This window comes from Oncorhynchus mykiss, chromosome 3 (assembly GCF_057628025.1).
Source record: "Oncorhynchus mykiss isolate SJ-2025 chromosome 3, ASM5762802v1, whole genome shotgun sequence".
Taxonomy (NCBI): Eukaryota; Metazoa; Chordata; class Actinopteri; order Salmoniformes; family Salmonidae; genus Oncorhynchus; species Oncorhynchus mykiss.
The window spans coordinates 51,437,599-51,464,608 of record NC_143024.1 but is presented as its reverse complement, the minus strand read 5'-3'; the positions used below and the strand labels follow the sequence as shown (position 1 = coordinate 51,464,608).

The window sequence follows — 27,010 nt, the reverse complement described above, 5'->3', positions numbered from 1 at the left end:
CAACATAAAAAAATATAATTTTGATTCCTTGTGGACCTCAGTGCGCGTCTGATGTTGCAGGGAGAGCCTACAGTTATGCCTCAATCAGACCGAAAGTGATTTGCGTTTGGTACTCCAGAAGTAGGCTACATTAATTTAAAATAGAGCCCTGCATTTTTTTTTTTTTTTTCACTAGGTAAGTCAGTTAAGAACAAACCGCGACTCTTCAGTGAAGAGCACTTTTTGCCTGTCCTGTCTGGTCCAGCGACGGTGGGTTTGTGCCCATAGGCGACGTTGTTGCCGGTAATGTCTGGTGAGGACAGGCCTACAAGCCCTCAGTCCAGCCTCTCTCAGCCTATTGCGGACAGTCTGAGCACTGATGGAGGGATTGTGCGTTCCTGATGTAACTCGGGCAGTTGTTGTTGCCATCCTGTACCTGTCCCGCAGGTGTAATGTTCGGATGTACCGATCCTGTGCAAGTGTTGTTACACGTGGTCTGCCACTGCGAGGACGATCAGCTGTCCGTCCTGTCTCCCCGTAGCGCTTTATTAGGCATCTCACAGTGCGGACATTGCAATTTATTGTCCTGGCCACATCTGCAGTCCTCATGCCTCCTTGCAGCATGCCTAAGGCATGTTCACGCAGATGAACAGGGACCCTGGGCATCTTTCTTTTGGTGTTTTTCAGTCAGTAGAAAGGCTTTTTTAGTGTCCTAAGTTTTCACAACTGTGACCGTAATTGCCTACCGTCTGTAAGCTGTTAGTGTCTTAACGACCTTTCCACAGGTGCATGTTCATTAATTGTTCATGGTTCATTGAACAAGCTTGGGAAACAGTGTTTAAACCTTTTAGAATGAAGATCTGTGAAGTTATTTGGATTTTTAAAGACAGGGTCCTGAAAAAGGGCCGTTTCTTTTTTTGCTGAGTTTAGAATAACCATCCCTTCCATCTCAGCATCTGACCTTTGAATTGTGTGTGTGACATCTTGTCTCTGCTCTCCAAAGATATGGTGTAACACAAACAGACGGACAACCCGAGAGTTGCTCTTTTCTATTACATGGCTGTGTAAGTAGGCTACAGAAAGTATTCACACCCCTGAATGGCACACAAGTATTTATTGTTTTGAAGTAGTAGGGTTTTCAAAGGCTGTGTGTTAGGTCACAAAAACTATTTGGGGGTGGTTTGTAGATGTGGAGTTATTATAGTGGGCTAGTATAGTAGGCTAACGTGAGTACCATATGTGTTTTAAGCTCAAAATGTTTGTTTGAACATTCAACATTTTTTGTGGCAGTGATTTCAGTTTTGAATGTTGAAGCCTGCATTCCGCCATTTAAATGAATGGGGATACAACAAGCTTTATAGTCTATGAAGTGGGAATGATAACAAAATCCTGTGTTGAAGCCATCTAAATTGAGCCAGTCAGCACATGTCAACGTTGTAGCTGTGGTCAGTAGTTGTGGTCAGTGGTTGTGATCAGTAGTTGTGTTTCTCAGTAGTTGTGGTCAGCTATGTGGTTGTGTTCAGTAGTAGTGGTCAGTTGTGTGGTTGTGGTCAGAAGTGATGTGCAGTAGTTGTGGTCAATAGGTGTGTGGTTGTGGTTAGTAGTTGTATTCATTCAGTAGTGGTCAGTATACAAGTACACTACTCCAGACTGGTCTGCACATTTTAAAGTTTGAATGGTGTTTCTAAGGCACCTGAAATACATTGGGATTCATGCAAATATGGTGTAGTAGTATAACACTATTTTTAATTTTTTTACAATCAACAGTACCAGTACCAATTTTTAAGTTGTTTTTGTGTTGGTAGCTTTAACAGTTTATGAGGAGTGGCATATCCAAATATTTTCCATTGGGGTCTATGGAGTTACAAAAGTATAAATGGTATCAAAAAGCTGTACAGTTGTTGGCCAAAGGTTTTGAGAATGACACAAATATTAATTTTCAAAGTTTGCTGCTTCAGTGTCTTTAGATATTTTTGACAGATGTTACAATGGAATACTGAAGTATAATTACAAGCATTTCATAAGTGTCAAAGGGTTTTATTGACAATTACATGAAGTTGATGCGAAGAGTCAATATTTTCAGTGTTGACCCTTCTTCTTCAAGACCTCTGCAATCCGCCCTGGCATGCTGTCAATTAACTTCTGGGCCACATCCTGACTGATGGCAGCCCATTCTTGCATAATCAATGCTTGGAGTTTGTCAAAATTTGTGGGTGTTTGTTTGTCCACCCGCCTCTTGAGGATTGACCACAAGTTCTCAATGGGATTAAGGTCTGGGGAGTTTCCTGGCCATGTACCCAAAATATTGATGTTTTGTTCCCCCGAGCCACTCAGTCATCACTTTTGCCTTATGGCAAGGTGCTCCATCATGCTGGAAAAGGCATTGTTCGTCACCAAACTGTTCCTGGATGGTTGGGAGAAGTTTCTCTCGAGGACCATTCTTTATTCATGGCTGTGTTCTTAGGCAAAATTGTGAGTGAGTCCACTCCCTTGGTTGAGAAGCTACCCCACACATGAATGATCTCAGGATGCTTTACTGTTGGCATGACACAGGACTGATGGTCGCGCTCACCTTGTCTTCTCCAGACAAGCTTTTTTCCCGGATACCCCAAACAATCGGAAAGGGGATTCATCAGAGAAAATTACTTTACCTCAGTCCTCAGCAGTCTGTCCCTGATGTTTTTCCTGGAGAGAAGTGGCTTCATTGCTGCACTTCTTGACACCAGGCCATCCTCAGTCTTAGCCTCACTGTGCGTGCAGATGCACTCACTCCTGCCTGCTGCCATTCCTGAGCAAGCTCTGTACTGGTGGTGCCCCGATCCCGCAGCTGAATCAACTTTAGGAGACGGTCCTGGCGCTTGCTGGACTTTCTTGGGCGCCCTGAAGCCTTCTTCACAACAATTTAACCGCTCTCCTTGAAGATCCGATAAATGGTTGATTTAGGTGCAATCTTACTGGCAGCAAAATCCTTGCCTGTGAAGCCCTTTTTGTGCAAAGCAATGATGACGGCATGCGTTTCCTTGCAGGTAACCATGGTTGACAGAGGAAGAACAATGATTCTAAGCACCACCCTCCTTTTGAAGCTTCCAGTCTTTTATTGGAACTCAATCAGCATGACAGAGTGATCTCCAGCCTTGTCCTCATCAACACTCACACCTGTGACATGATGTCAGCTGGTCCTTTTGTGGCAGGCCTGAAATGCAGTGGAAATGTTTTTTTTTTTTTTAGGATTCAGTTCATTTGCATGGCAAAGAGGGACTTTGCAATTCATCTGATCACTCTTCATATCATTCTGGAGTATATGCAAATTGCCATCATACAAACTGAGGCAGCAGTCTTTGTGAAAATTAATATTTGTGTCATTCTCAAAACGTTTGGCCACGACTGTATACAAGCAACCTATTCCAGACCACGTTTTAAAGTTTGAATGCCGTTTAAACCACATTAAGGTTTGAATTCCGTTTCTAGCTTAAACGGTGGAAGACTAGTTACGACCAGAATTTTTTTCATTCATGTCTATAGCAATTGAAATGCATTGGGATGTATACAAATATGGTTGGTAGTGTGAAAAGTATTAGTGTCAACATTTTTTTTTAAAAGCAACCAGACCAAGACTGCAATGATCACACAAAAAAAAACAGAATATAAAAAGATAAACATATGGTTTATTGTAAGTATTACCAGTATTTTCATCAAAACGCTCTTGCATTCAGCATTTTTTTTTTCTTTATTCAAAGTAAAAATCCACAGGTAGCAACACACGTTCCTGCTAGTGGGCAGGAGTAGGGGGCACAGTCAGTTACTGCTGCATTCATTCCATTCTGTTAAGCATCAGAGTACCATGTCTTTGCTTTCCCCACTGTCTTCAGACTACTCGCCTGAGGCACAAATCCAAACCAAGCCCACACCTCACATCCCCAGGTCCCTTTCAACCTCCCTTGGGAATATGAACGGATTGAAATAGTGTGAGCAATATTCATTCAGCCCAAAAAATATATATTTTACAATACGGTACTGAGCGTGACATATTTTTCCAACAAAACCAATTGGACTGAAGGTCAAATTCATGCTAAAAAGCTCTGCCTTAACCTCTTCCCCATCGCTTAGTCTATTCCAATCCCATCATTTCAAATCCCCAAGAGGGGAACACGACGAGAAACCTATAGATAAATGCCAACTGTCTGGTTGGTAATGGGTCCCGAGGCTGGGATCAGGCAACCTGCCACTACTATGATATCATCAGTGACATCACGCGCTGGTGTCGGACATCGAGGTCTCGAGCATCATGTCACTCTCGTACATGTTGCATTCCAGGGGCAGCGAGCTCCGCAGGGGCGTGTCCAACGAGGCCTTGTCCTGATTGGACTGCGGCGTCTCCAGGGCCATGATGCCGCTCTCCTCCAGAAGAACCGTGGTTCGAGCGTTACTGGGTTCCGTCGACGTGTTCAGCATCTTCATCAACCCCGGGGTGCTCAGCGTCCCACGGACTTTGTCTTTTATGTCCGTTCCTGAAAGACATATACACTATTAAATGATTTAGACACACACACATACACTATTAAATGCTTTAGACACACACACACACGCGACCAAAAGTATGTGGACACCTGCTCATTCCAAAATTATGAGCATTAACATGAAGTTGGTCTCCCCCGTCGCTGCTAGAACGGCCTCCACCCTTCTGGGAAGGCTTTCCACTAGATGTTGGAACATTGCTGTGGGTACTTGCTTCCATTCAGTCATAAGAGCATTAGTGAGGTCTACCACTGATGTTGGGCGATTAGGCCGCGCTCGCAGTCAGCGTTCCAATTTATCCCAAAGGTGGTAGATGGGGTTGAGGTCAGGGCTCTGTGCAGGCTAGTCAAGTTCTTCCACACCGATCTCGACAAACCATTTCTGTATGGACCTCACGGGCAAGGGGGCATTTTCATGCTTAAACAGGAAAGGGCCTTGGAAGCACAAAATCGTCTCAAATATCATTGTGTTGTAGCGTTAAGATTTCCCTTCACTGGAACTAAGGGGCCTAGCCCGAACCATTAAAAACAGCCCCAGACTATTATTCCTCAAACTTTACAGTTTGCATTATGCAGTTGGGCAGGTAGCGTTCTCCTGCCATCCGTCAAATCCAGATTCGTCCGTCAGCCTGTCAGATTATGAAGCGTGATTCATCACTACATAGAGAATGCGTTTCCACTGTTCCAGAGTCCAATGACGGCGAGCTTTACACCACTCCAGCCAACGCTTGGCATTGGCATGGTGATCTTAGGCTTGTGTGTGTGGCTGTTCGGCCACGGAAACCCATTTTATAAAGCTCCCGATAAACAGTTCTTGTGCTGATGTTGCTTTCAGAGGAAGTTTGGTACTCGTTAGTGAGTGTCGCAACAGAGGACAGACAATTTGTACGCGCTACACGCTTCAGCACTCGGTTGTCCCGTTCTGTGAGCTTGTGTGGCCTACATCTTTGTGGCTGAGCCGTTGTTGCTCCTAGACGTTTCCACTACACAATATCATAACTTACAGTTGACCGGGGCAGCTCTAGCAGGGCAGAAATTTGACTAACTGATTTGTTGGCATATGACAACAACAACTATGACAGTGCCATGTTGAAAGTCACTGAGCTCTTCAGTAAGGCCATTCTACTGCCAATGTTTGTCTATGGCAATTGCAAGGCTTTGTGCTCGATTTTATACACCTATCAGCAACGGGTGTGGCTGAAATAGCCGAATCCACCAATTTTGAAGGGGTTTCCACATACTTTTGTGTGTGTATATAGGTATTGTATCAAGCCGGCTTGACACCGTAACAACGTCAGGACTGGTGGTCTCCTAGTTTTCCGCTGTTCTTTTAGCATGTTAAGAAATAAGAAATCCAGCGCTAACCTGCAGGTGCACGTTAAGTTCTGCCTGTTCGCTGCAATCCACCCATAATGTTTACCATTAAAACAACGTATACATTCCAGACTGAAATTATTATGCATATTCCCATTGTACATCTGTCATTATGGTGTTGACTCATTTTAAAATTACTAATATTTTCTGATACATTTTTATAGAAAATACACTCATCCAACTACTATTCATTCTTCTTCTTGTTTGTTAGAATTAAACCTTTTACAGTGGATCACTGACTTGCAGGGTCTTTCTAACAGATGACACAGGGGCTCGGGTCGCAATCCCAGTGCATAATGCACATAGTATCCAAAAGTGTCCCTCAGAAAAAGCGACATTATTTCTTATTCGCCGGCAAGGCACACACTGGCAACAAGACTCAGAAAAAGCAAAAAAGAAACGCAAAATCAACAGTACTTAAATGTCTTGTAAGTCATTGATGTTTACAGGCAAAAATATAACAAATGCATCCACAAATGATTGTCGCAAATCTGTTTTAGCGTGGGTTGCAAAGGAAGTCATTTTACCTATGTAGGAAGTTTTACCTATGTAGGCATCCGTATCGCCAATGTACATCTCAATGCAGTGGCCGAGCATCGTCACAGAAAACGTGTCATCTCGCTTAAGACCGAGTGCCTGTCAGAAAAAGAAGCAAAAAAACTCACATCAATTGCTGTAATAACATTGAAATGCACTGCAATATTTATTCAACGTGTCACACAGGTTCTGTGTCTATGGATTTAAAATGTAAATAAAACGGACAAAAAAAATAAACAGTACTGTGTGGAAGTAGTCGATGGCGCTCTCGAAGTCTCCCATGAGGCTGTGCACATATCCGATAGCGGAGTAGGTTGACGCGTGCTGGGGGATGAGAACCAAGGCCTGGCGGTGGTACTCCAACGCCTGGACATACTTCCTATTGGAGGACAGAACAAAACAACCAATTGGACAGTTCTCTAATGACCAGAGCCAAATAAAGAGTTCTGCCTGGGTTGGGTGGGTTCAGAGAGCCAAAAAAAGGATGTAACCAAACAATACCTTCCCTATCAGAACTAGGTAAAAAAAAAAGTATTTGTTTTATTTTTGATATTGTTCCATAGTTGCCATGGCGCCTAGTGACAGCCTTGGTAATTTAATCTTGCAAACTTAATCCTTAGAACAGCAATTAGAAGTCTAAATAATAAATATGCTGAGTGATAGAGCTGGAGAAATGTAAGCACTCAAATTCATAGACAGAGCTATGGATACCAATAATGGAAGGACTGACCAATAATGTTTTACAAGTTATAGTTTAAACCATGTTGAGGCTTTCTAGTGTTGCTTGTTTAGTTTTACATTTATTCACAAACAATGGAGTGAAACAAGCATGTATTTTGGGTTCTGATGGGGTACAACAGCTGACAGCTTGGTAGCAAATGGATCTTCCAAATAGATAATGACTCCAAGCATACTTCCAAAGTTGTGGCAAAATGGCTTAAGGACAACAAAGTCAAGGTGGTGGTTGAAGATATCCCTCTAGTGGTGTGGGGGCTGTGCTTTGGCAAAGTGGGTGGGGTTATTCCTGCCTGTTTGGCCCTGTCCGGGGGTATCGTCAGACAGGGCCACAGTGTCTCCCGATCCCTCCTGTCTCAGCCTCCAGTATTTATGCTGCAGTAGTTTGTGTCGGGGTGCTAGGATCAGTCTGTTATATCTGGAGTATTTCTCCTGTCTTATCCGGTGTCCTGTGTGAATGTAAGTATGTTCTCTCTAATTCGCTCTTTCCTCTCTTTTTCTTTCTTTCTTTCTCTCTCTCTCTCTGAGGACCTGAGCACCAGGACCATGCCTCAGGACTACCAGGCCTGATGACTCCCTGCTGTCCCCAGTCCACCTGGCCGTGCTGCTGCTCCAGTTTCAACTGTTCTGCCTGTGGCTGTGGAAACCTGATCTGTTCACCGGACGTGTTACCTGTCCCAGACCTGCGGTTTTCAACTCTCAGATTTTCTCTACCGCTCCTGCTGTCTCTAGAATGATCGGCTATGAAAAGCCAACTGACATTTACTCCTGAGGTGCTGACCTGCTGCACCCTCGACAACCACTGATTATTATTATTATTATTATTATTATTTATTATTATTTGACCCTGTTGGTTATCTATGAACATTTGAACATCTTGGCCATGTTCTGTTATAATCTCCACCCGGCACAGCCAGAAGAGGACTGGCCACCCCTCATAGCCGGGTTCCTCTCTAGGTTCTGGCCTTCCTAGGGAGTTTTTCCTAGCCACCGTGCTTCTACACCTGCATTGCTTGTTTGGGGTTTTAGGCTGAGTTTCTGTACAGCACTTTGAGATTTCAGCTAATGTTTAGAAGGGCTTTATAAATACATTTGATTGACTGAAGGTATTGGAGTGACCATCACAAAGCCGTGACCTCAATCCTATAGAAAATTTATGGGAAGAACTAAAAAAGTGTGTGCGAGCAAGGAGGCCTACAAACCTGACTCAGTTACACCAGCTCTGTCAGGAGGAATGGGCCAAAATTAACCAAACTTATTGTGTGAAGCTTGTGGAAGGCTACCCGAAACATTTGACCCAAGTTAAACAATTTAAAAGGCAATGCTACCAAATACTAATTGAGTGTATGTAAACTTCTGACCCACTGGGAATGTGATGTAAGAAATAAAAGCTGAAATAAACCATTCTCTCTACTATTATTCTGACATTTCACATTCTTAAAATAAAGTGGTGATCCTAACTGACCTAAGACAAGGAATTTTTACATGGATTTGGCTAAGATGTATGTCAACTTCTGACTTCAACTGTAGTTGTTTGGATTTAAATATCAGCTCCAATCCTCCTAGGATCCTAGGGTGACAAATAGCCTAGCGGTTAGAGTATTGGGCTAGTAACTGAAAGCTTTGAATATCCAAACTGACAAGGAAAATATTTTTTTGCTCCAGGGGCTCTGTATTACTATGGCTGACCTTGTAACACAACACATTTCACTGCACAAATCCAGTGTTATTATATATATATATATATTAAAAAAAAGGTTTATCATCATCTTGTCTCCCATCTACAGGACCAAAGGCTGGACCAAAAGATACAGAAATGGGACCAAAGGCTGGAACTATCATTCACTACACCCAAGGATTCCTCAGATGTTTTGGAACATTTGAAAAGAAAACCTGTGCAGGAAACTGAAGAAAAGCCTATACAGGATCCTCCAGAAAAAAATGCAGACCGCAAGGATAATGGGGTGGTAGACTAAAGAACAAACCTATTGTAAGTCTATTGTATACACTGCCCAGTTCAATACAACACAGTACATCATGCACACCGGAGGTGGATGATAAAGGACACTGGACAGTTCTGCATGCTGTGCCTCAGGCAACTTCCAAAGTAAGTCAACTGGGGCTTTTAAATGCAAGATCCCATAAACAAAGGCTTACTACTGAATGACATCATTGCTGATAGAGGTCTTGGTCTCGGTCTCACAGACTTGGCATCAGCCCAAATGAGCATGGTATTCATACCCCTTTGACTTTTTACATTTTTTGTTATAACCTGAATTTAAAAAATATTAAATTGAGTGTCACTGGCGCACCCATAATGTAAAAGTGGAATTGTTTTGACATTTTTACAAATGAATAAAAAATGTAAAACTGAAATGTTGAGTCAAGTATTCAACCCCTTTGTTATGACAAGCCTAAATAAAGTTATTTTGAATGGACTCACGGTGTGTGCGAGTGTTTAACATGATTTTTGAATGACTACCTCGTACAGATAACTGTAAGGTCCCCCAGTCGAGCAGTGAATTTCTAACAAAGACTCAACCACAAAGATCAGGGAGGTTTTCCAATTTTTTAAGCAGACACTGAATATCACTTTGAGCATGGTATTAATTACACTTTGGATAGTGTATCCTAAACCCATTCACTACAAAGACACAGGCATCTTTCCTAACTCAGCTGCAGGAGAGGAAGGAAACCATCCGGGGATTTCACCATGAGGCCAATGGTGACTTTAGAACAGTTAGAGTTGAACGGCTGTGATAGGAGGAAACTGAGGACGGATCAATAACATTGTAGTTACTCCACAATACTAACCCAAATGACAGAATACATTTTTTTTATTGCAAAACTGCAAAATTTTGCAATTGCAAAATTGCTAAATATGTGGTCAAAGAAATGAACAATTTCCTGAATACAAAGTGTTATGTTTGGGGCAAATCTAACATCACCGAGTACCACTCTTCATATTTTCAAACATGGTTGTGGCTGCATCGTGTTATGGATATGCTTGTCATCTGCAAGGGAGTTTTTTTAAGCTAAAAAGAAAGAGGAAAACCTGGTTCAGTCTGCATTCCAACAGACACTGGGAGAAATTCACCTTTCAGCAGAATAACCTAAAATACAAGGCCAACTATACACTGGAGTTGCTTACCAAGAAGACTGAATGTTCCTGAGTGGCCTAGCTACAGTTTTTATTTAAAAATCTACGGCAAAACTTCAATTTCTGTCTAGCAATGATCAACAACCAACTTGACAGATTTTTTTGAAAGAATGTGCAAATATTGTACAAACTAGGCGTTCAAGGCTATTAGAGATTTACCCAGAAAGACTCTCAGCTGTAATCGCTGCAAAAGATGATTCTACCATGTATTGGCTCAGGGGAATACTTATGTAAATACGATATTTCTGTATCTCATTTTCAATACATTTGCAAACATGTATAAAACATTCACTTTGTCATTATGGGTTGTGTAGATGTGAGAAAAATATATTTAATCCATTTTGAATTCATGATGCAACAACAAAATGTGGAGTAAGTCAAGGGGTATGAATACTTTCTGAAGGCACTATGTTTTACAAAATGTTTACAAATGAATTAAAAATGAAAATCTGAAATGTCTTCAGTCATATTCAAACACTTGGTTATGGCAAGCCTAAATAGTTTCAGGAGTATTTTTTTTTTTATTGCATAACAATTTACATAACAGTAAGTTGCATGCAGACAATGAATAGGCAATGTTTTTGCTGGTGATATCTGGTTGAGGACCTGCCTTTACAACGGGCCTACAAGCCCTCAGTCCAGCCTCTTTCAGCCAATTGCGGGTAGTATGAGCAGTGATGGAGGGATTGTGCATTCCTGGTGTAACTCAGGCAGTTGTTGCCATCCTGTACCGGTCCTGCAGGTGTGATGTTTGGATGTACCAATCCCGTGCAGGTGTTGTTACACATGGTCTGCCACTAAGAGGATGATCAGCTGTCCGCCCTGTAGCACCGTCTTAGGCGCCTCACAGTACGGACATTGCAATTTATTGCCCTGGTCACATCTGCAGTCCTCCTGCCTCCTTGCAGCATGCCTAAGGCACATTCACGCAGATGAGCAGTCAGTAGAAAGGCCTCTATAGTGTCCTACGTTTTCATAACTGTCTCAACGACCTTTCCACAGGAGCATGTTCATTAATTGTTTATTGAACAAGCATGAGAAACAGTGTTAAAACCATTTATTACAATAAAGATCTGTGAAGTTATTTGGATTTTTACGAATTATCTTTGAAAGACAGGGTCCTGAAAAAGGGACGAGTTTATAAGTACCAGTCAAAGGTGGTCACACCAAGTCATTCAAGGGTTTTTCTTTATTTTTTTTACTCATTGTAAAATAATATTTAAGATGTCAAAACTATAAAATAGCACATATGGAATCACTTAGTAAACAAAAAATATATTTATATACGAGATTCTTCAAAGTTGCCACCCTTCAGCCTTGCACACTCCTAGCATTCTCTCAACCGACTTCATGACTGTCAATCACAACATTCTAATTGGCAGACTCAACAGCCTTGGTTTCTCAATTGATTGCCTCGCCTGGTTCACCAACTACTTATCTGATAGAGTTCAGTGTGTCAAATCGGAGGGCCTGTTGTCCGGACCTCTGGCGGTCTCTATGGGGGTGCCACAGGGTTCAATTCTGACTCAATGACTCTTCTCTGTATATATCAATGATGTTGCTCTTGCTGCTCGTGATTCTCTGATCCACCTCTACGCAGATGACACCATTCTGTATACATCTGGCCATTCTTTGGACACTGTTAACTAACCTCCAGATGAGCTTCAATGCCATACAACACTCCTTCCGTGGCCTCCAACTGCTCTTAAATGCAAGCTCTTCAACTGATCGCTGCCCGCACCTACTCTGGACGGTTCTGTCTTAGGTATTTTAAGTTGTCCACATATTCTAGGTGTCTGGTTAGACTGTAAACTCTCCTTCCAGACTCACATTAAACATCTCCAATCCAAAATTAAATCTAGAATTGGCTTCCTATTTCGCAACAAAGCATTCTTCTCTCACGCTGCCAAACATACCATCCTACCGATCCTCGACTTCAGCGATGTCATTTACAAAATAGCCTCCAACACTTTACTCAACAAATTGGATGCAGTCTATCACAGTGCCATCAATTTTGTCACCCAAGCCCCATATACTACCCACCACTGCGACCTGTACGTTCACGTTGGCTGGCCCTCGTTTCATACTCGTCGCAAAACCCACTGGATCCTGGTCATCTACAAGTCTCTGCTAGGTAAAGCCCCGCCTTATCTCAGCTCACTAGTCACCATAGCAGCATCCATCTGTAGCTCGCGCTCCAGAAAGTATATATCTCACTGTTCACCCCCAAAGCCAATTCTTCCTTTGGCCGCCTCTGCTGCCAATGACTGGAACAAACTACAAAAAAAATAAAAATAAAATAAAATCACTAAATCTGGAGACTTAAGTCCCTCACTAGCTTTAAGCACAAGCGGTCAGAGCAGCTCACAGATCACTGCTCCTGTACATAGTTCATCTCTAAATAGCCTATCCAAGCTACCTCATCCCCATACTGTATTTATTCATTCAACTTGCTCCTTTGCACCCCAGTATCTCTACTTGCACATTCATCTTCTGCACATTCTACCATTCCAGTGTTTAATTGCTATATTGTAATTACTTCGCCACCATGACCTATTTATTGCCTTTGCCGCTCTTATCCTACTTAATTTGCACATGCTGTATATATACTTTTTTTTCTACTGTATTATTGATTGTATGTTTGTTTATTCCATGTGTGTTGCTGTGTGTCGAACTGCTTTGCTTTATCTTGGCCAGGTCTAGCCTACCTGGTTAAATAAAAGGTGGAAAAAGCAATTAAATTAACAGGTGCGCCTTGTTAAAAGTACATTTGTGGAATTTCTTTCCTTCTTAATGCGGTTGAGCCCATCAGTTGTGTTGTGACAAGGTAGGGGGGGTTATACAGACGATAACACTATTTGGTAAAATACCAAGTCCATATTATGGCAAGAACAGCTCAAATAAGCAAAGAGAAATGACAGTCAGTCTTTAATTTTAAAAGACATGAAGGTCAGTCAATCCAGAACATTTCAAGTTTCTTCCAAGTGCATTCGCAAAAACCATCAAGCACTACGATGAAACTGGCTCTCATGAGGACCGCCACAGGAAAGGAAGACCCAGAGTTACCTCTGGGTTCATTAGAGTTACCAGCCTCATCACATCTCAACAACTGTTCAGAGTAGACTGTGTGAATCAGGCCTTCAAGGTCAAATTACTGCAAAGAACCCACTACTAAAAGAACACCAATAATGAGAAGAGACTTGCTTAGGCCAAGCAACAAGGTCAATGGACATTAGACCGGTCAAAATCTGTCCTTTGGTCTGAGGAGTCCAAATTTGAGATTTTTGATTCCAACCGCCATGTCTTTGTGAGACGCAGAATAGATGATCTCCGAACGGGTGGTTCCCACCGTGAAGCATGGAGGTGTGATGGTGCCTTGCTGGTGCCTTGCTGGTGACAAGGTCAGTGATTTATTTAGAATTCAAGGCATGCATAACCAGCATGGCTACCACAGCATTTTGCAGCGATACACCATCCTATCTGGTTTGCGCTTCGTGGGACTATTATTTGTTTTTCAACAGGAAAATGACCCAACACACACCTCCAGGCTGTGTAAGGGCTATTTGACCAATAAGGAGAGTGATGGAGTGCTTCATCAGATGACCTGGCCTCCACAAGCACCCAACCTCAACCCAATTGAGATGATTGGGACCGCAGATTGAAGGAAAAGCAGCCAACAAGTGCTCAGCATATGTGGGAACACCTTCAAGAAGGATGGAAAAGCAGTCCAGGTGAAGCTGGTTGAGAGAATGCCAAGAGTGTGCAAAGCTGTCATCAAAGACAAAGGGTGGATACTTTGAAGAATCTCAAATATATTTTGATTTGTTGGACACTTCTGGTTACTACATGATTCCATGTATTATTTCATAGTTTGGTCTTCACTATTATTTTACAATGTAGAAAATATTACAAATAAAATCCCCTGAATGTGTCAAAACGTTATTTTATTTTTACTGTTTGGACCCGAATAAACACTTATGCGGCCAGTCCAATACTTTTCTATTTAGAAAAAGCTACACACTCCATTCCTGGTAAACTGCCTGCAGGACATCAATGCGTGGATGTAGTTGAGTTTATTTATTTTTCTTTTTTTTAAAAAAACCTTTATTAACTAGGCAAGTAAGTTATGAACAAATTCTTATTATTTTCAATGACGGCCTAGGAACAGTGGGTTAACTGCCTTGTTCAGGGGCAGAACGGCAGATTTTTACCTTGGCAGCTCTGGGATTCGATCTTGCAACCTTTCGGTTACTGGCCCACCGCTCTAACCACTAGACTAAACTGCAAAAAGACAGATTGGCACTCACACCATCATAAATATCAGCAGCTACAGCCTCAATAGTGATGGTGTCAAGATCCTCCCCTTCAGTGAGGTTTGCAACCTGGGTGTGATATGACAGTATGCTCTCGTTTGAGGCCCACATCCAGTGTGACCAAAGTCTCAATTTCCATCTACAGAACATTGCCAGGTTACGACCTATACTATCACAACCTTAGGCTGATCGACTCATCCACGCCTTTATTTCATCCCGTCTGGACTATTGTAAAACGCCCTGTTTGTTGGCGCATCTGCCAAGTGCATAAACAAGCTACACTACAGTTCATTCAGAAAGTATTCAGACCCCTTCCCTTTCTCAACATTTGTTTACAGCGTTATTCTAAAACGGATTAAATAAAACATCTCAATCTCCACACAATACCCATAATGACAAAGTGAAAACAAGTTTAGAAACTATTGCAAATGTATTAACAAATAAACAGAAATACCTTATTTACATAAGCATTCAGACCCTTTGATATGAAACTCGAAATTGAGCTCCGGTATATTCTGTTTCCATTGATCACCCTTGAGATGTTTCTACAACTTTATTTGAGTCCACCTGTGGTAAATTCAATTGATTGCCTTTCCAAAATCATGTCCACACACTTGTCTATAAAAAAAATGGTCCCCCCCTTGACAGTGCATTTCAGAGCAAAACCAAGCCATGAGGTCGATGGAATTGTTTGTAGAGCTCCGAGACAGGATTGTGTCGAAGCACAGATCTAGAGAAAGGTACCATAACATTTCTGCAGCACTGAAAGTCCCAAGAACACAGTGGCCTCCATCATTCTTAAATGGAAGAAGTTTGGAACAACCTAGACTCTTCCTAGAGCTGGCCGCCTGGCCAAACTGAGCTTTAAGGGAAGAAGGGCCTTGGTCAGGATGGTGACCAAGAACCCAATGGTCACTGACAGAGCTCCAGAGTTCCTCTGTGAAGATGGGAGAACCTTCCAGAAGGACAACTATCTCTGTAGCAATTCACAATGGAAGCCACTCCTCAGCAAAAGCCACAACAGCCCACTTGGAGTTTGATTGAACCCTTTGGCCTGAATGACAAACGTCACGTCTAGAGGAAACCTGGCACCGTCCCTACGGTGAAGCATGATGGTGGCAGCATCATGCTGTGGGGATGTTTTTCAGCGGCATGGACTTGGAGACTAGTCAAGAGAGGGAGTGATGAACGGAGAAAGTAGAGAGAGGTCCTTGAAGTCCTAAGTGCTCTGCAGCAGGTTATCAGACTTGGGTGACGGTTCACTTTCGAACAGGACAATGACCCAAGAACACAGCGAAGACAACGCAGGAGCCTTTTAAAATTATAAACTTGGATTAGCCAACACAACGTGCCATTGGAACACAGGAGTGATTGTTGCTGATAATGGGCCTCTGTACTCCTATGTAGATATTCCATTAAAAATCTGCCGTTTCTAGCTACAATAGACATTTAGGACATTAACAATGTCTACACTGTATTTCTGATCAATTTGATATTTTAATGGACAAAAAAAAAATGCTTTTCTTTCAAAACCTGGACATTTCTAAGTGACCCCAAACTTTTGAACAGAAGTATATATACAAAAAAAGAATAATTTGCACCTTGGGTGTGAGAAGTGATTTCCAAATAAATTAATTATTAATATTATAATTATTAGCAGTTCTTGATTGAGATTGGCACAATGGAACCAATTGAATAGTCCCAAAACTGCAAACCCTGCCTCTCACTCCACTCAGGTTCAATTAATGGCTCAATATTTTACCATAATCAAATTCACCACATAGGAAAACATCCCATCATCTCTTGAACAAATCAATTACGGAACCATGTGCATGTTGTTTGCAGGGCTTTACCAACTGATTAATTCAATAGATCAGTGAACACTGCAATCCTGTTAAGAAGCCTTCATTAAAATAAAAACACGCATTAACTGCAAGGTGTGGATTTCCAAAGGTGCCCCTTTAGATATGAAGTACCCAAACATTTTCAAAACAGCCACTTGCACTGCAAAGCCTCTCTAGATCTGCTTAGTGGCTACTATGCATTATTCATCAACAGATCTGTGCATTAATACTCAATGATTCCTACTTATACAGAAGGACTGGAGAAGAGCAAATGCGTGTCTTTGAAAATAGTGCGAGGAGAAAGAAAAAAAAAGAGAGATACAGTAAGTTAGGGATCATCAACTAGATTCAGCCGCAGGCCGATTTTATTTTTCAGCGGATGGTCTGGGGACCAGAACATAATTACAAATCATTTGTAGACTGCCAATTGACTGTAAGAAGCCTAAACAGATGTGTTTGAATAAATCAATAATTTCAAGCCTTGCTTACATTTCTCTCCATTATGAATGGGAAAATATTTCTTACATTTAAAATCAGTTTGAACGGATTTCCTGGTGATTCTACAGTATTCCATTTCCAACAAAGACCCATTTCTTCTTTCTTTTTTTCCCTTTCATCACCTCAGACTCTCCTCCTGAAATACCACTCAGGAAAATGTTTGGATCCCTGTCCTTTAACAATGCTTTATCAGGTACCTGGGAGACAGAGAAATGCCTGCCTGTCTAACTACCTAATCCTGAACTTATAAGCGAGATGAGAACAAGGACAGGACAACAATGATGTCATAGGAGATACAGAGATACTGCATATGCCAGTCAGAACTTCCATTCTGTTCAGTTCCATCCCCTCAAAAGGGGTGTGTCACAAGCCAACTAGAAATATTCTGGATTAGTTTAGGCTAACTAGTTTCAGTTAACGCCACATTCCAGTTCACAAAGGTGGATATTTATCCAACAGCTTCCACTAATTCAAACCAGGCTTGTAACTGCGTGTGCATGTCGCACATGGAAAACCCAGAGTCCAACAGTTACCCTAGTAATTTACCTGGCTAAAAGGTGTTGACCCCTTCATGACAATAGTTATCCCAAGTTGAATTCTGCTTCGTGACATACCCCTCTGGTGTCCTGATGAGTAAATACTTGCGGAGGATCTTTATACTCACTTCAGTTTTCGACATACGTGACCCAGGTTGTTCAGGAGTGGCTCCCACTTGTCCACTGTTACCTGGAAGAAAACACAACTTTCACTAAAAGAGGAATTTTTGCATTGAAAATAAAACACACAGCTACTACACTGGCTGCCAGTTCTTCTTAAGAAGTTAAGAATGGCGTATGACATGGTACATGTGGGGCTAGAGTTAGTCGAGTCAAATGATCAGCTACCTCATTCCCAATGGCTTTGATCTTGTCCATTGCGTCCAGGAACAACTTCTCGGCTGTTTTCCAGCTGAAAATGGCAGAATTGAGCACAATCAAACCCAACACATGAACAAATAAAAAAAATAAGGCTTAAGTACCCTTTCACACACACTATCGTGTCAACCCGAACCATACGGTGCCAGCACAGATTTTTTCTTTACAAATGGTCCTTTCCGGCACGGTTCCAGCAACTATGATGGAGGCGTGGCCAGGTGCAGCTAAACCTCAATAAATAGACAGAATCCATGTTTATCGTCACAACCCAAACCGAATCATTCGTGGCCCTACCTGTGGGTTTAAACCCATCGTTAGGAGAACACTCTTCTAACCCATTTGCTAATGGCTATGATGAGAGCCCTCAAGTGTGTATGTGTGCATGTGGGGGTATTGCAGAGTTTGTTAAACGTATTTCCATGACATAGACTGACCAGGTGAACGCTTTGATCCTTTTAATGTCACTTGTTAAATCCACTTCATAAATCAGTGATGAAGGGAAGGAGACAGTTTAAAGAAAGATTTTTAAGCCTTGAAACAATTGAGACACGGATTGCAGGTGTGTGCCCTTCAGAGAGTGAATGGGCAAGACAAAATATTTAAGGTGTCTTTGAACACAGTATGGTAGTAGGTGCCCAGGTGCACCGGTTTGAGTGTGTCAAGAACTGCAACACAGCTGTGTTTTTCACGCTCAACAGATTCCTGTGTGTCCCAAGAATGGTCCACCACCCAAAGGACATCCAGCCAACTTGACACAAATGTGGTAAGCATTGGAGTCAACAAGGGCCAGCATCCCTGTGGACTGCTTTCGACACCATGTAGAGTCCATGCCCGACAAATTGAGGCTGTTCTGAGGGTAACAGGGATAGAAACTCAATATTAGGGAGGTGTTCCTAATGCTTTGTACACTCAGTGTAGTATGTGAGCACGTGAGGGTATTACAGTGTATGCTATATATCCTCTTGGGTGTACGTGTGTGAGTATGCACATATGTACGTTTTCCCAATGTGTGGGTGTTTGCATACACATTATCTCTATGTATTTGTGTGTGTGACTCACTCTCCATTCTGAAAGGCCACAACGGCCACCTCATGCATGACAAAGGGGTCTTCTGGTGCTATGCTCAGGGCCTGGCTGAAGAAGCGCTCGGCCAGTTTAGAGTTATTTGTAAGACCGTACTCCAGCCCTATGTACAACATGGGGAGATGACATCTGGACAAGAGAGATGAGAGCAAGGGTTAGGGGTCAAGTCTAATGGGCAAGGTTGTGAAGGTACATGCTATTATATATTTGTTATGATACTGTACATTACATGTTTTCAATGACTAAGGCACACCTGCTTTTAGCAAGATACATCTTTGAACAGACGCTAACAAATGTGTTCATGTTCAATATTGCTTTTCAGCACGTGACAGACCTGTTCTGTGGATGTGTGGTGTTGTGTCTGGGTACAATAACAGTACATACCCCTTCATCAGTTGAGCAGCAGTGAAGTAGGCAGCCATGGCCTGGTCGTGTTCACTCTCCACTGCAAACGAGTGACCGTAGGCGATCCATGCCGGACCGTACGTCCGCTCCAGAGTGGTCGCCTTGCTGTGGGAGGGAGCATAAGGAACATAGTGTAAATAAGAGAGATATTCTAGTCTGAGTGAATGATAATCAATGATGTTTTTTTTATAATACTTTGAAATTTGTAGATTTGATTCAGCAGCAAGTGAATCAAAATATTTTAATTTACAATATCAATGTCTGACTGCTGAATATAAAATACACTTGGTGATAAGAAAAACATGATATCTGGTACCTGAGATATCTACGCGCGTGTTCATTTTTGTGACCAACCATTAGATAGTAGCATCCCACAGCAAACCAAGAGACCTGGATGAAAACAACGTTTACCATTTGTCTAATAGTCAAAAAATAAAATACACACAAAAGAAAACATACCGTACCAATCAGAGCTTGGATATGTGGAATGGCAAGATGGGGGTGGGGGTGTATTCATAGCAGAGCAGGCAACACTTTGCACTATATAGGGCAGGGATTATACTTACTGGGTTGTTGGGATACAAGTCCACAAGCCTGTGCGAAAGGTAAAACAGTTCTGTGGTAGTAAAAAGAGGAGAATCATGGTACACATTCAGATGTTAAATGTATCTTTCACTTGTATGAATAACCAAACTTAAGAGCTTCAACGGTCTTACCATTTGCTTTGCTGAGTTCCACCAGTGTTCCTATATGAACAGGTAGACAGTTGGCATGGAATGGGTCTTTCACCATCACCCTTGAAGAAACACAAAACATTCACGTTTTACAGACAAGACCAAATGATATGTGTGAAATGTATATCCTTTTTACACAACTGAGCCGAGCCGAGAATATTCCACTAACAAACCTATACGAATATCACAACAAGTTAAGATTGGCCAGTTAACGCTTGCAGACTGCCAACAAATCTCAATTTGTAGTAAAAAGGTTAAGGTGGGCCAGCGGTTAGTTACCAAACTTACATGGAAGTGAGTTTGTAGCACATTTTGAAGTCACAGTTGTAATAATGCCTCTCAGCAAGGGAGACCACCACGTCCAAATTGTCCTGGAGACCGTTGACCATCTCTGGGACCACCATATCACTGGGTTTGTTATACTGAGGGAAGGAAAGAGGAAAGGATGGATGGAGAAAAAAAAGTGGAGAAAGGGAGGGGGAAACAAATGTGAAATTGGAACAAAAGCACCATCAACTCTAATTTGAGACAAATGACCACGTAACTTTAGTAAAATCAGAGAGAACATTTCTGGGTTGTTGTTATCGGCATTGTTAGGGGCAACTGTAGACAACCAATATTAACCAAATATGAGTGATTGTAATATTTAGAAAATAATCATATGGTTCATTCTGTAGGGCAAAATCCAAAGTGACATGATGACCTGTGTATTCCAACAAAGAAACACAACATAGTGATCAACATAGCACATGACAAATGTAAAATACTGAAACTTAACATAGGAATCTGAACTCAACTGATGTCCTGACATGGAGGATAACAGTGGACGTACCTTCTTCAATTTATTCTCAAACAGGAAGTGAAGTAATTTGTCTTCTTCCTCTGTGCACTGTTGGCTCAAAGGAAGCAAGTCCAGGAAGTCCTTTTCTACAAACACAAAAATGACAAAAGGTCTTCAAAATAAGGGGTTTGGGGAAAAATATAATACATTTACCCTACAGACACATCTATAAACCATTAATGGCATAAAACAAACATACCTATATTTCAGGGATGCAAACTGGTAAGGGCCCAAAAAGGGGCACAGAAACACACACAAAATCTGTATATATTATCAGAGTGGGGTTGTCACAATACCAACATTTTACTAACAATGTGATACCAGGCCAAGGCCCATGGGGGCCCAAGAAGCAAAAAAAAAGTTATCAATAAAAAATAAAAAAATATATAAATCACACACAAATGCCCAAAAGTTTTAGAACACCCTCATTTTTCCAGTTTTGAAATTTAAGCAGTTCAAGTCCAATGAATAACCTGAAATGGTACAAAGATAAGCAGTAAGCTGCCAGAGGTTAATACATTTTAAAAAGTTTAGGTTACAGAAAAACAATGTACAGCTGTTCTGCAGCAATTGAAGTAAATTAAGCCTTGAAAGTTGATGCTAACAATTCCTACAGGTGTCCCAACTTTTGTTGACTACTTACAAAACCTATGTCTGTATAAAAGCAGTGTTGGAACAGACTGTGTTCCTACTAGTGGTCGACCGATTATGATTTTTCAACGCCGATACCGATTATTGGAGGACCAAAAAAGACGTTACCGATTAAAATCGGCCAATTTTTTAAATTTATTTGTAATAATGACAATTACAAGAATACTGAATGAACTCTTATTTTAACTTAATATAATACATACAAAAAAATCAATTTATCCTCAAATAAACAATGAAACATGTTCAACTTTGTTTAAATAATGCAACAAAAAAAAAGTGTTGGAGAAGAAAGTAAAAGTGCAATATGTGCCATGTAAGAAAGCTAACGTTTAAGTTCCTTGCTCAGAACATGAGAACATATGAAAGCTGGTGGTTCCTTTTAAAATTAGTCTTCAATATTCCCAGGTAAGAAGTTTTAGGTTGTAGTTATTATAGGATATATAGGACTATTTCTCTATACGATTTGTCTTTCATATACCTTTGACTATTGGATGTTCTTATAGGCACTTTAGTATTGCCAGTGTAACAGTATAAGCTTCCGTCCCTCACCTCGCCCCTACCTGGGCTCGAACCAGGAACACAACAGCAGCCACCCTGGAAGCAGCGTTACCCATGCAGGGCAAGGGGAACAACTACTCCAAGTCTCAGAGCAAGTGACATTTGAAGCATTGCGAAGAGCTGCTGGCAAAACGCACTAAAGTGCTGTTTGAATGAGTGCTTACGAGCCTGCTGGTGCCTACCATCGCTCAGTCAGACTGCTCTATCAAATCATACTTAATTATAACATAACACACAGAAATACGAACCTTAGGTCATTAATTTGGTCGAATCCGGAAACAATAAACGGTTTGTTTTCGAAATTATAGTTTCAGTGAAATACGGAACCGGTCCGTATTTTATCTAATGGATGGCATCCCTAAGTCTAAATATTGCTGTTACATTGCACAACCTTCAATGTCATAATTACGTAAAATTCTGGCAAATTAGTTCGCAATGAGCCAGGCAGCCCAAACTGTTGCATATACCCTGACTCTGCGTGCAATGAACACAAGAGAAGTGACAATTTCACCTGGTTAAGATTGCCTGCTAACCTTTCTTTTAGCTAAAAATGCAGGTTTAAAAATATATACTTCCGTGTAAGAAAGGCATTGATGTTTATGGTTAGGTACACGTTGGAGCAACTAGTCCTTTTTCGCGAATGCACACCGTATCGATTATATGCAACGCAGGACACGCTAGATAAACTAGTAATATCATCAACCATGTGTAGTTATAACTAGTGATTATGATTGATTGATTGTTTTTTATAAGATAAGTTCAATGCTAGCTAGCAACTTACCTTGGCTTCTTACTACATTCGCTTAACAGGCAGGCTCCTCATGAGGCAGGTGGTTAGAGCGTTGGACTAGTTAACTGTAAGGTTGCAAGATTGAATCCCTGAGCTGACAAGGTAAAAGTCTGTCGTTTTGCCCCTGAACAAGGCAGTTAACCCACCGTTCCTAGGCCGTCATTGAAAATAAGAATGTGTTCTTAATGGACTTGCCTCGTTAAATAAAGTTGTTAAAAAAAATCTAATTAAAAAAATAAGGCAAAATCGGCATCCAAAAATACTTATTTTTGATTGTTAAGAAAACTTGAAAATCGGCCCTAATTAAATCGCCCATTCCGATTAATCGGTCGACCTCTAGTTACTACATACACCCTCTTAAGCATTATTTGGACAGTATTGTTTGAGATTTAACAGCTTGCATGATAGGTGGCTCACAGTGCAACAGCTTCAAGCACAGCTTAACACTGGTCGAAGCAAGCAACTGTATTTACATTTATTTAACTAGGCAAGTCGGTTACAGAACCTCTTAAGGATCCGGCCCTTTTCCCCCAATTTTTTGCTTAAAATGAAATACCAAAATCTAACTGCCTATAGCTAAGGCCCTGAAGTAATGATATGCATATTCGTGGTACCATTTGAAAGAAAAAAAACTTTGTGGAAATGTAAAAGGAATGTAGGAGAATATAACAATAGATCTGGCAAAAGATAAGAAAAAAAACACATTATTTTGTATTTTTTTTGTACCATCATCTTTGAAATGCAAGAGAAAGGCCATAATGTATTATTCCAGCCCAGGTGAAATTTTGATTTTGGCCACTAGATGGCAGTATGTGCAACGTTTAAGACTGATCCAATGAACCATTGCATTTCTGTTAATTTTTGTCTCAAGACTGCCCAAATGTTCCTAATTAATAACTTTTCATGTTCAAAATTATGTACTCTCCAACAATAGCATGGTATTCATTCACTGTAATAGCTACTGTAAATTGGACAGTGCAGTTAGATTAACAAGAATTTAAGCTTTCTGCCAATATCAGATATGTCTATGTCCTGGGAAATTCTCTTGTTACTTAGAACTTCATGCTAATCGCATTAGCCTACATTTGCTCAACCGTCCCTAGGACGGGACACCGATCCCGAAGAAGTTTTAAGAACAAATTCAACCCAGCCAAACCTCAACTACGCTGGGCCAATTGTGCAAAGCACTATGGGACTCCAATCACGGCCGATTGTGATACAGCCTGGCATCGAACCAGGGTCTGTAGTGACACCTCTAGCACTGAGATGCAGTGCCTTAGGGCTCCCGAGTGGCGCAGCTGTCTTAGTCTCAACTGTGAAGAGAAGACTTCGAGCTGCAAGTTTGACAGGTCAAGTTGCAGTAAGGAAGCCATTGCTAAGATGGCAAAATAAGAAAAAGAGGCTTGCCTGGGCCATGATGCACTGCCAGTGGACTACTGAAGACTGGACGGTGTTCTGGAACTATTAATCAAAATCTTTGGTTCATCATGCAGGGTTTTTGCACGCCATATTGTGGGCGAAAGGATGGTTCCACATGGAGGAGGAAGCGTGGATCCAGAGTCGGTGACTGGCACAGAGTGGGTGGCACCCAGAACCAAAATGTCTAACACATCATTTTGCAGCACCATGCAATGCCCTCTGGTGTACGCCTAGTTGTCAGGGGTTCATCCTACAGCAAGATAATGCACCAAAACATACCTCCAGGCTGTCAGAACTACCTTAGAAGAAAATAACAACATGGTAGGCTTCAAATCATGGAATAGCCAGCACAGTCTCCGGATTTAAACCCCATCGAGCTAGCGGTTTTTTTTTCTGACAGATCTACACGATTCCAGTGGAGGACCTACATTTTGAGATCAAAACTGCAAATATCTCCAAAAAGGGACAAGTTCGCATCCCTGTACATTACTTCTGATGCACACGTGCAAAAAACGTTACTCTTATTTTTTGATTCGACAGTCCCCTTAAGTCTGTTTCTGTTCCAAGTCTTGCTCTGGCCTCACCTTCCTGAGCAGTCAGCATGTGGTGGGACGTTAGAAGGTCGAAGGCTTCAAAGCAGTACACATCCAGTTTCAAGGCCTCTTTGTAGCTGGACGTGGCCAGAGGCCGGTTGTCCATGGCATCATAGATCTTCCCCCGCAACAGGCAGATGGAACTGTTGATCTGAAAAAGAAAGACGTTAAAGGGACCACAAGGGGTCAGAACCACTAAAGCAGCATCAGTCGGAAAACTCGAGAGGACTCTGACATTCAAAAAAAGACCCACACATGAGTTTTGTATGAATATGGCAGGTGATGTGGCTACCGGATGAATGACAGGACCCCTTTAATAATATGATGGTGAGAATGACAAAAGGACATTATTATAGCTTAGAAAGGAACAAAATCATAAAAATTCAGCCAAAGGGTCTTTGACATGGCAACATGGTATTCAATCTCTGCCTCAGTCACCTACAGTACAGTATCTAACTAGTTAACCTGTAATCACAACACCATAAATATGAAGAGACTGGAAAATCCCATTGAAAGACCACAAACGTGGTATTACAGGGCCACAAAAATACATGGGACCCTATTATGTCAAAGCTGAGACTCACAGAGGCAGGGGTCATCTCCCAGTCTGACTCTTGTATCCTGTTCTCCTCTTTGACACTCCGGTCCAGCAGCTTCTTGCTGGTTGGCTCCTCCATGTCCAGGATGTCTAAGGCCTGCTGGAACTCTTTGGCAGCATACTGCACAAGTCACAAACACTAGGTTAGTGCTTCCAATGTCGCAGCTCAGTTAAGAGTATGGTGTTGGGAAATTGAGGGTTGTGGGTTTTTGTACCTGAATGTAAAAATATTCAAGAGATAAAGTGCTTTAAAGTTGACCCATTTTGCATACCATGAGACATTAACGGTTGAGATTGATACCATTTAAAAGCATACAAAACAGGGTTGTGAAACCATTTTCTTTCTAGAATTTTTCTATACATTTTTTGATTATCCAAAAATGTGTAAACCCCAATGCATGTTGTAGCTTAGATTATTTTACATCTGAGGTTTGTTGTGCCCGCCATCGGTTGAGACATAACAGGCTATTGAATACAGGGTGTCATGTTTTGGCTGATAAATGTACAACCATTTTAAATTTTAAACGATACCACAAAGACACTTGGAGGTCCACACATCAGAGAATGTTGATTTGAATAGGAATCTGTTGTTTTACTGTTTTACTGTTCATTGGAAACCTATTGAAATCATAGAAATAGATAATAGAATAGACATAACCATTTAAGTTGACATTGGACGGAAAGTGGACCGGTGGCCAGAATTTAAAATGTCACTTAAAATGTACATTTTTCAATAAGAGACACAGGAAAGGAATGCGTATTTGGTTGATAATTAATCCATGAGGTGCTCTTTGATCATGGGATGAAATACTACAGAACAAAGTTGATGCTGCATAGTATTTTTTTTATTCCTGCTATGCATAAGCTGGAAAACAATAAAGGCTTTCTCATTTAGCCACTACATGAGAGTGCCTTGATTACTTCTGGAAGTTTGTTTGCACAAAGGCTTTTCCAGCATTATTTACTATCCAGCATCAACTTATTTTTGTTCTATTCAAGTTCAGTAAAATTGCAGTGATCTGAAGGGATAGGTCCATTCTATTCATTATATTTCTATGATAAAAATAACATGAGCATGTTGTGTCTCAACCAATGGCGGCACAACATAAAAACCTCTGATGATGTAAAATAGGGTCTAAGCTATAACATACGAGAATATGAAAAAAATCTTAGTTTACGCAATTTTAGATCCTTTGCGGTAATTGTTAAAATACACTTTAATAAATTAGAAAATAGTTAGACAACTGTGTGTAAGGTTTCAAATAATATCAAAGTCAAATGTTTATGTTTTTCAGCAATGAAGACATGTCTCACAATATGGTGGGGTATGCAAAATGCATCAACTTTGAACACCTTTATCTTCTAAATGTTTTGGCATAAAGGTCCAAGAAGTCACGTTCTGACCACTCATTTCATGGGCAAACATGTTTGAAAAGAAAATATATGTTTAAATCAAAAGGGATACTGTAG

The 27,010-nt window shown here is 41.2% G+C and overlaps 1 protein-coding gene across 9 annotated transcripts in view; it reads right to left on the bottom strand.

The window, feature by feature from the left end:
- Positions 1 to 3,624: 3,624 nt before the first annotated feature.
- cdc16 (cell division cycle 16 homolog (S. cerevisiae)) overlaps positions 3,625 to 27,010 on the bottom strand; it is a 28,162-nt gene continuing 4,776 nt past the window's right edge. For 5 of the 9 annotated variants that reach the window (XM_036974086.2, XM_036974085.2, XM_036974082.2 and 2 more), the window contains exons 5-18: positions 25,527 to 25,661; positions 24,934 to 25,093; positions 20,923 to 21,017; positions 20,379 to 20,512; positions 20,073 to 20,152; positions 19,923 to 19,972; positions 19,673 to 19,746; positions 19,336 to 19,461; positions 18,928 to 19,080; positions 17,839 to 17,902; positions 17,619 to 17,680; positions 6,648 to 6,783; positions 6,395 to 6,503; positions 3,625 to 4,487 (exon numbers count right to left, since the gene is read on the bottom strand). In XM_036974086.2, coding sequence (XP_036829981.1) covers positions 4,228 to 4,487; positions 6,395 to 6,503; positions 6,648 to 6,783; positions 17,619 to 17,680; positions 17,839 to 17,902; positions 18,928 to 19,080; positions 19,336 to 19,461; positions 19,673 to 19,746; positions 19,923 to 19,972; positions 20,073 to 20,152; positions 20,379 to 20,512; positions 20,923 to 21,017; positions 24,934 to 25,093; positions 25,527 to 25,619 — 1,596 coding nt within the window. In that variant the 5' untranslated portion in view covers positions 25,620 to 25,661 and the 3' untranslated portion in view covers positions 3,625 to 4,227. The remainder of the gene's footprint in view (positions 4,488 to 6,394; positions 6,504 to 6,647; positions 6,784 to 17,618; positions 17,681 to 17,838; positions 17,903 to 18,927; positions 19,081 to 19,335; positions 19,462 to 19,672; positions 19,747 to 19,922; positions 19,973 to 20,072; positions 20,153 to 20,378; positions 20,513 to 20,922; positions 21,018 to 24,933; positions 25,094 to 25,526; positions 25,662 to 27,010) is intronic. The other 4 variants (XM_090229507.1, XM_036974084.2, XM_036974083.2 and 1 more) reach the window with 1 other exon arrangement.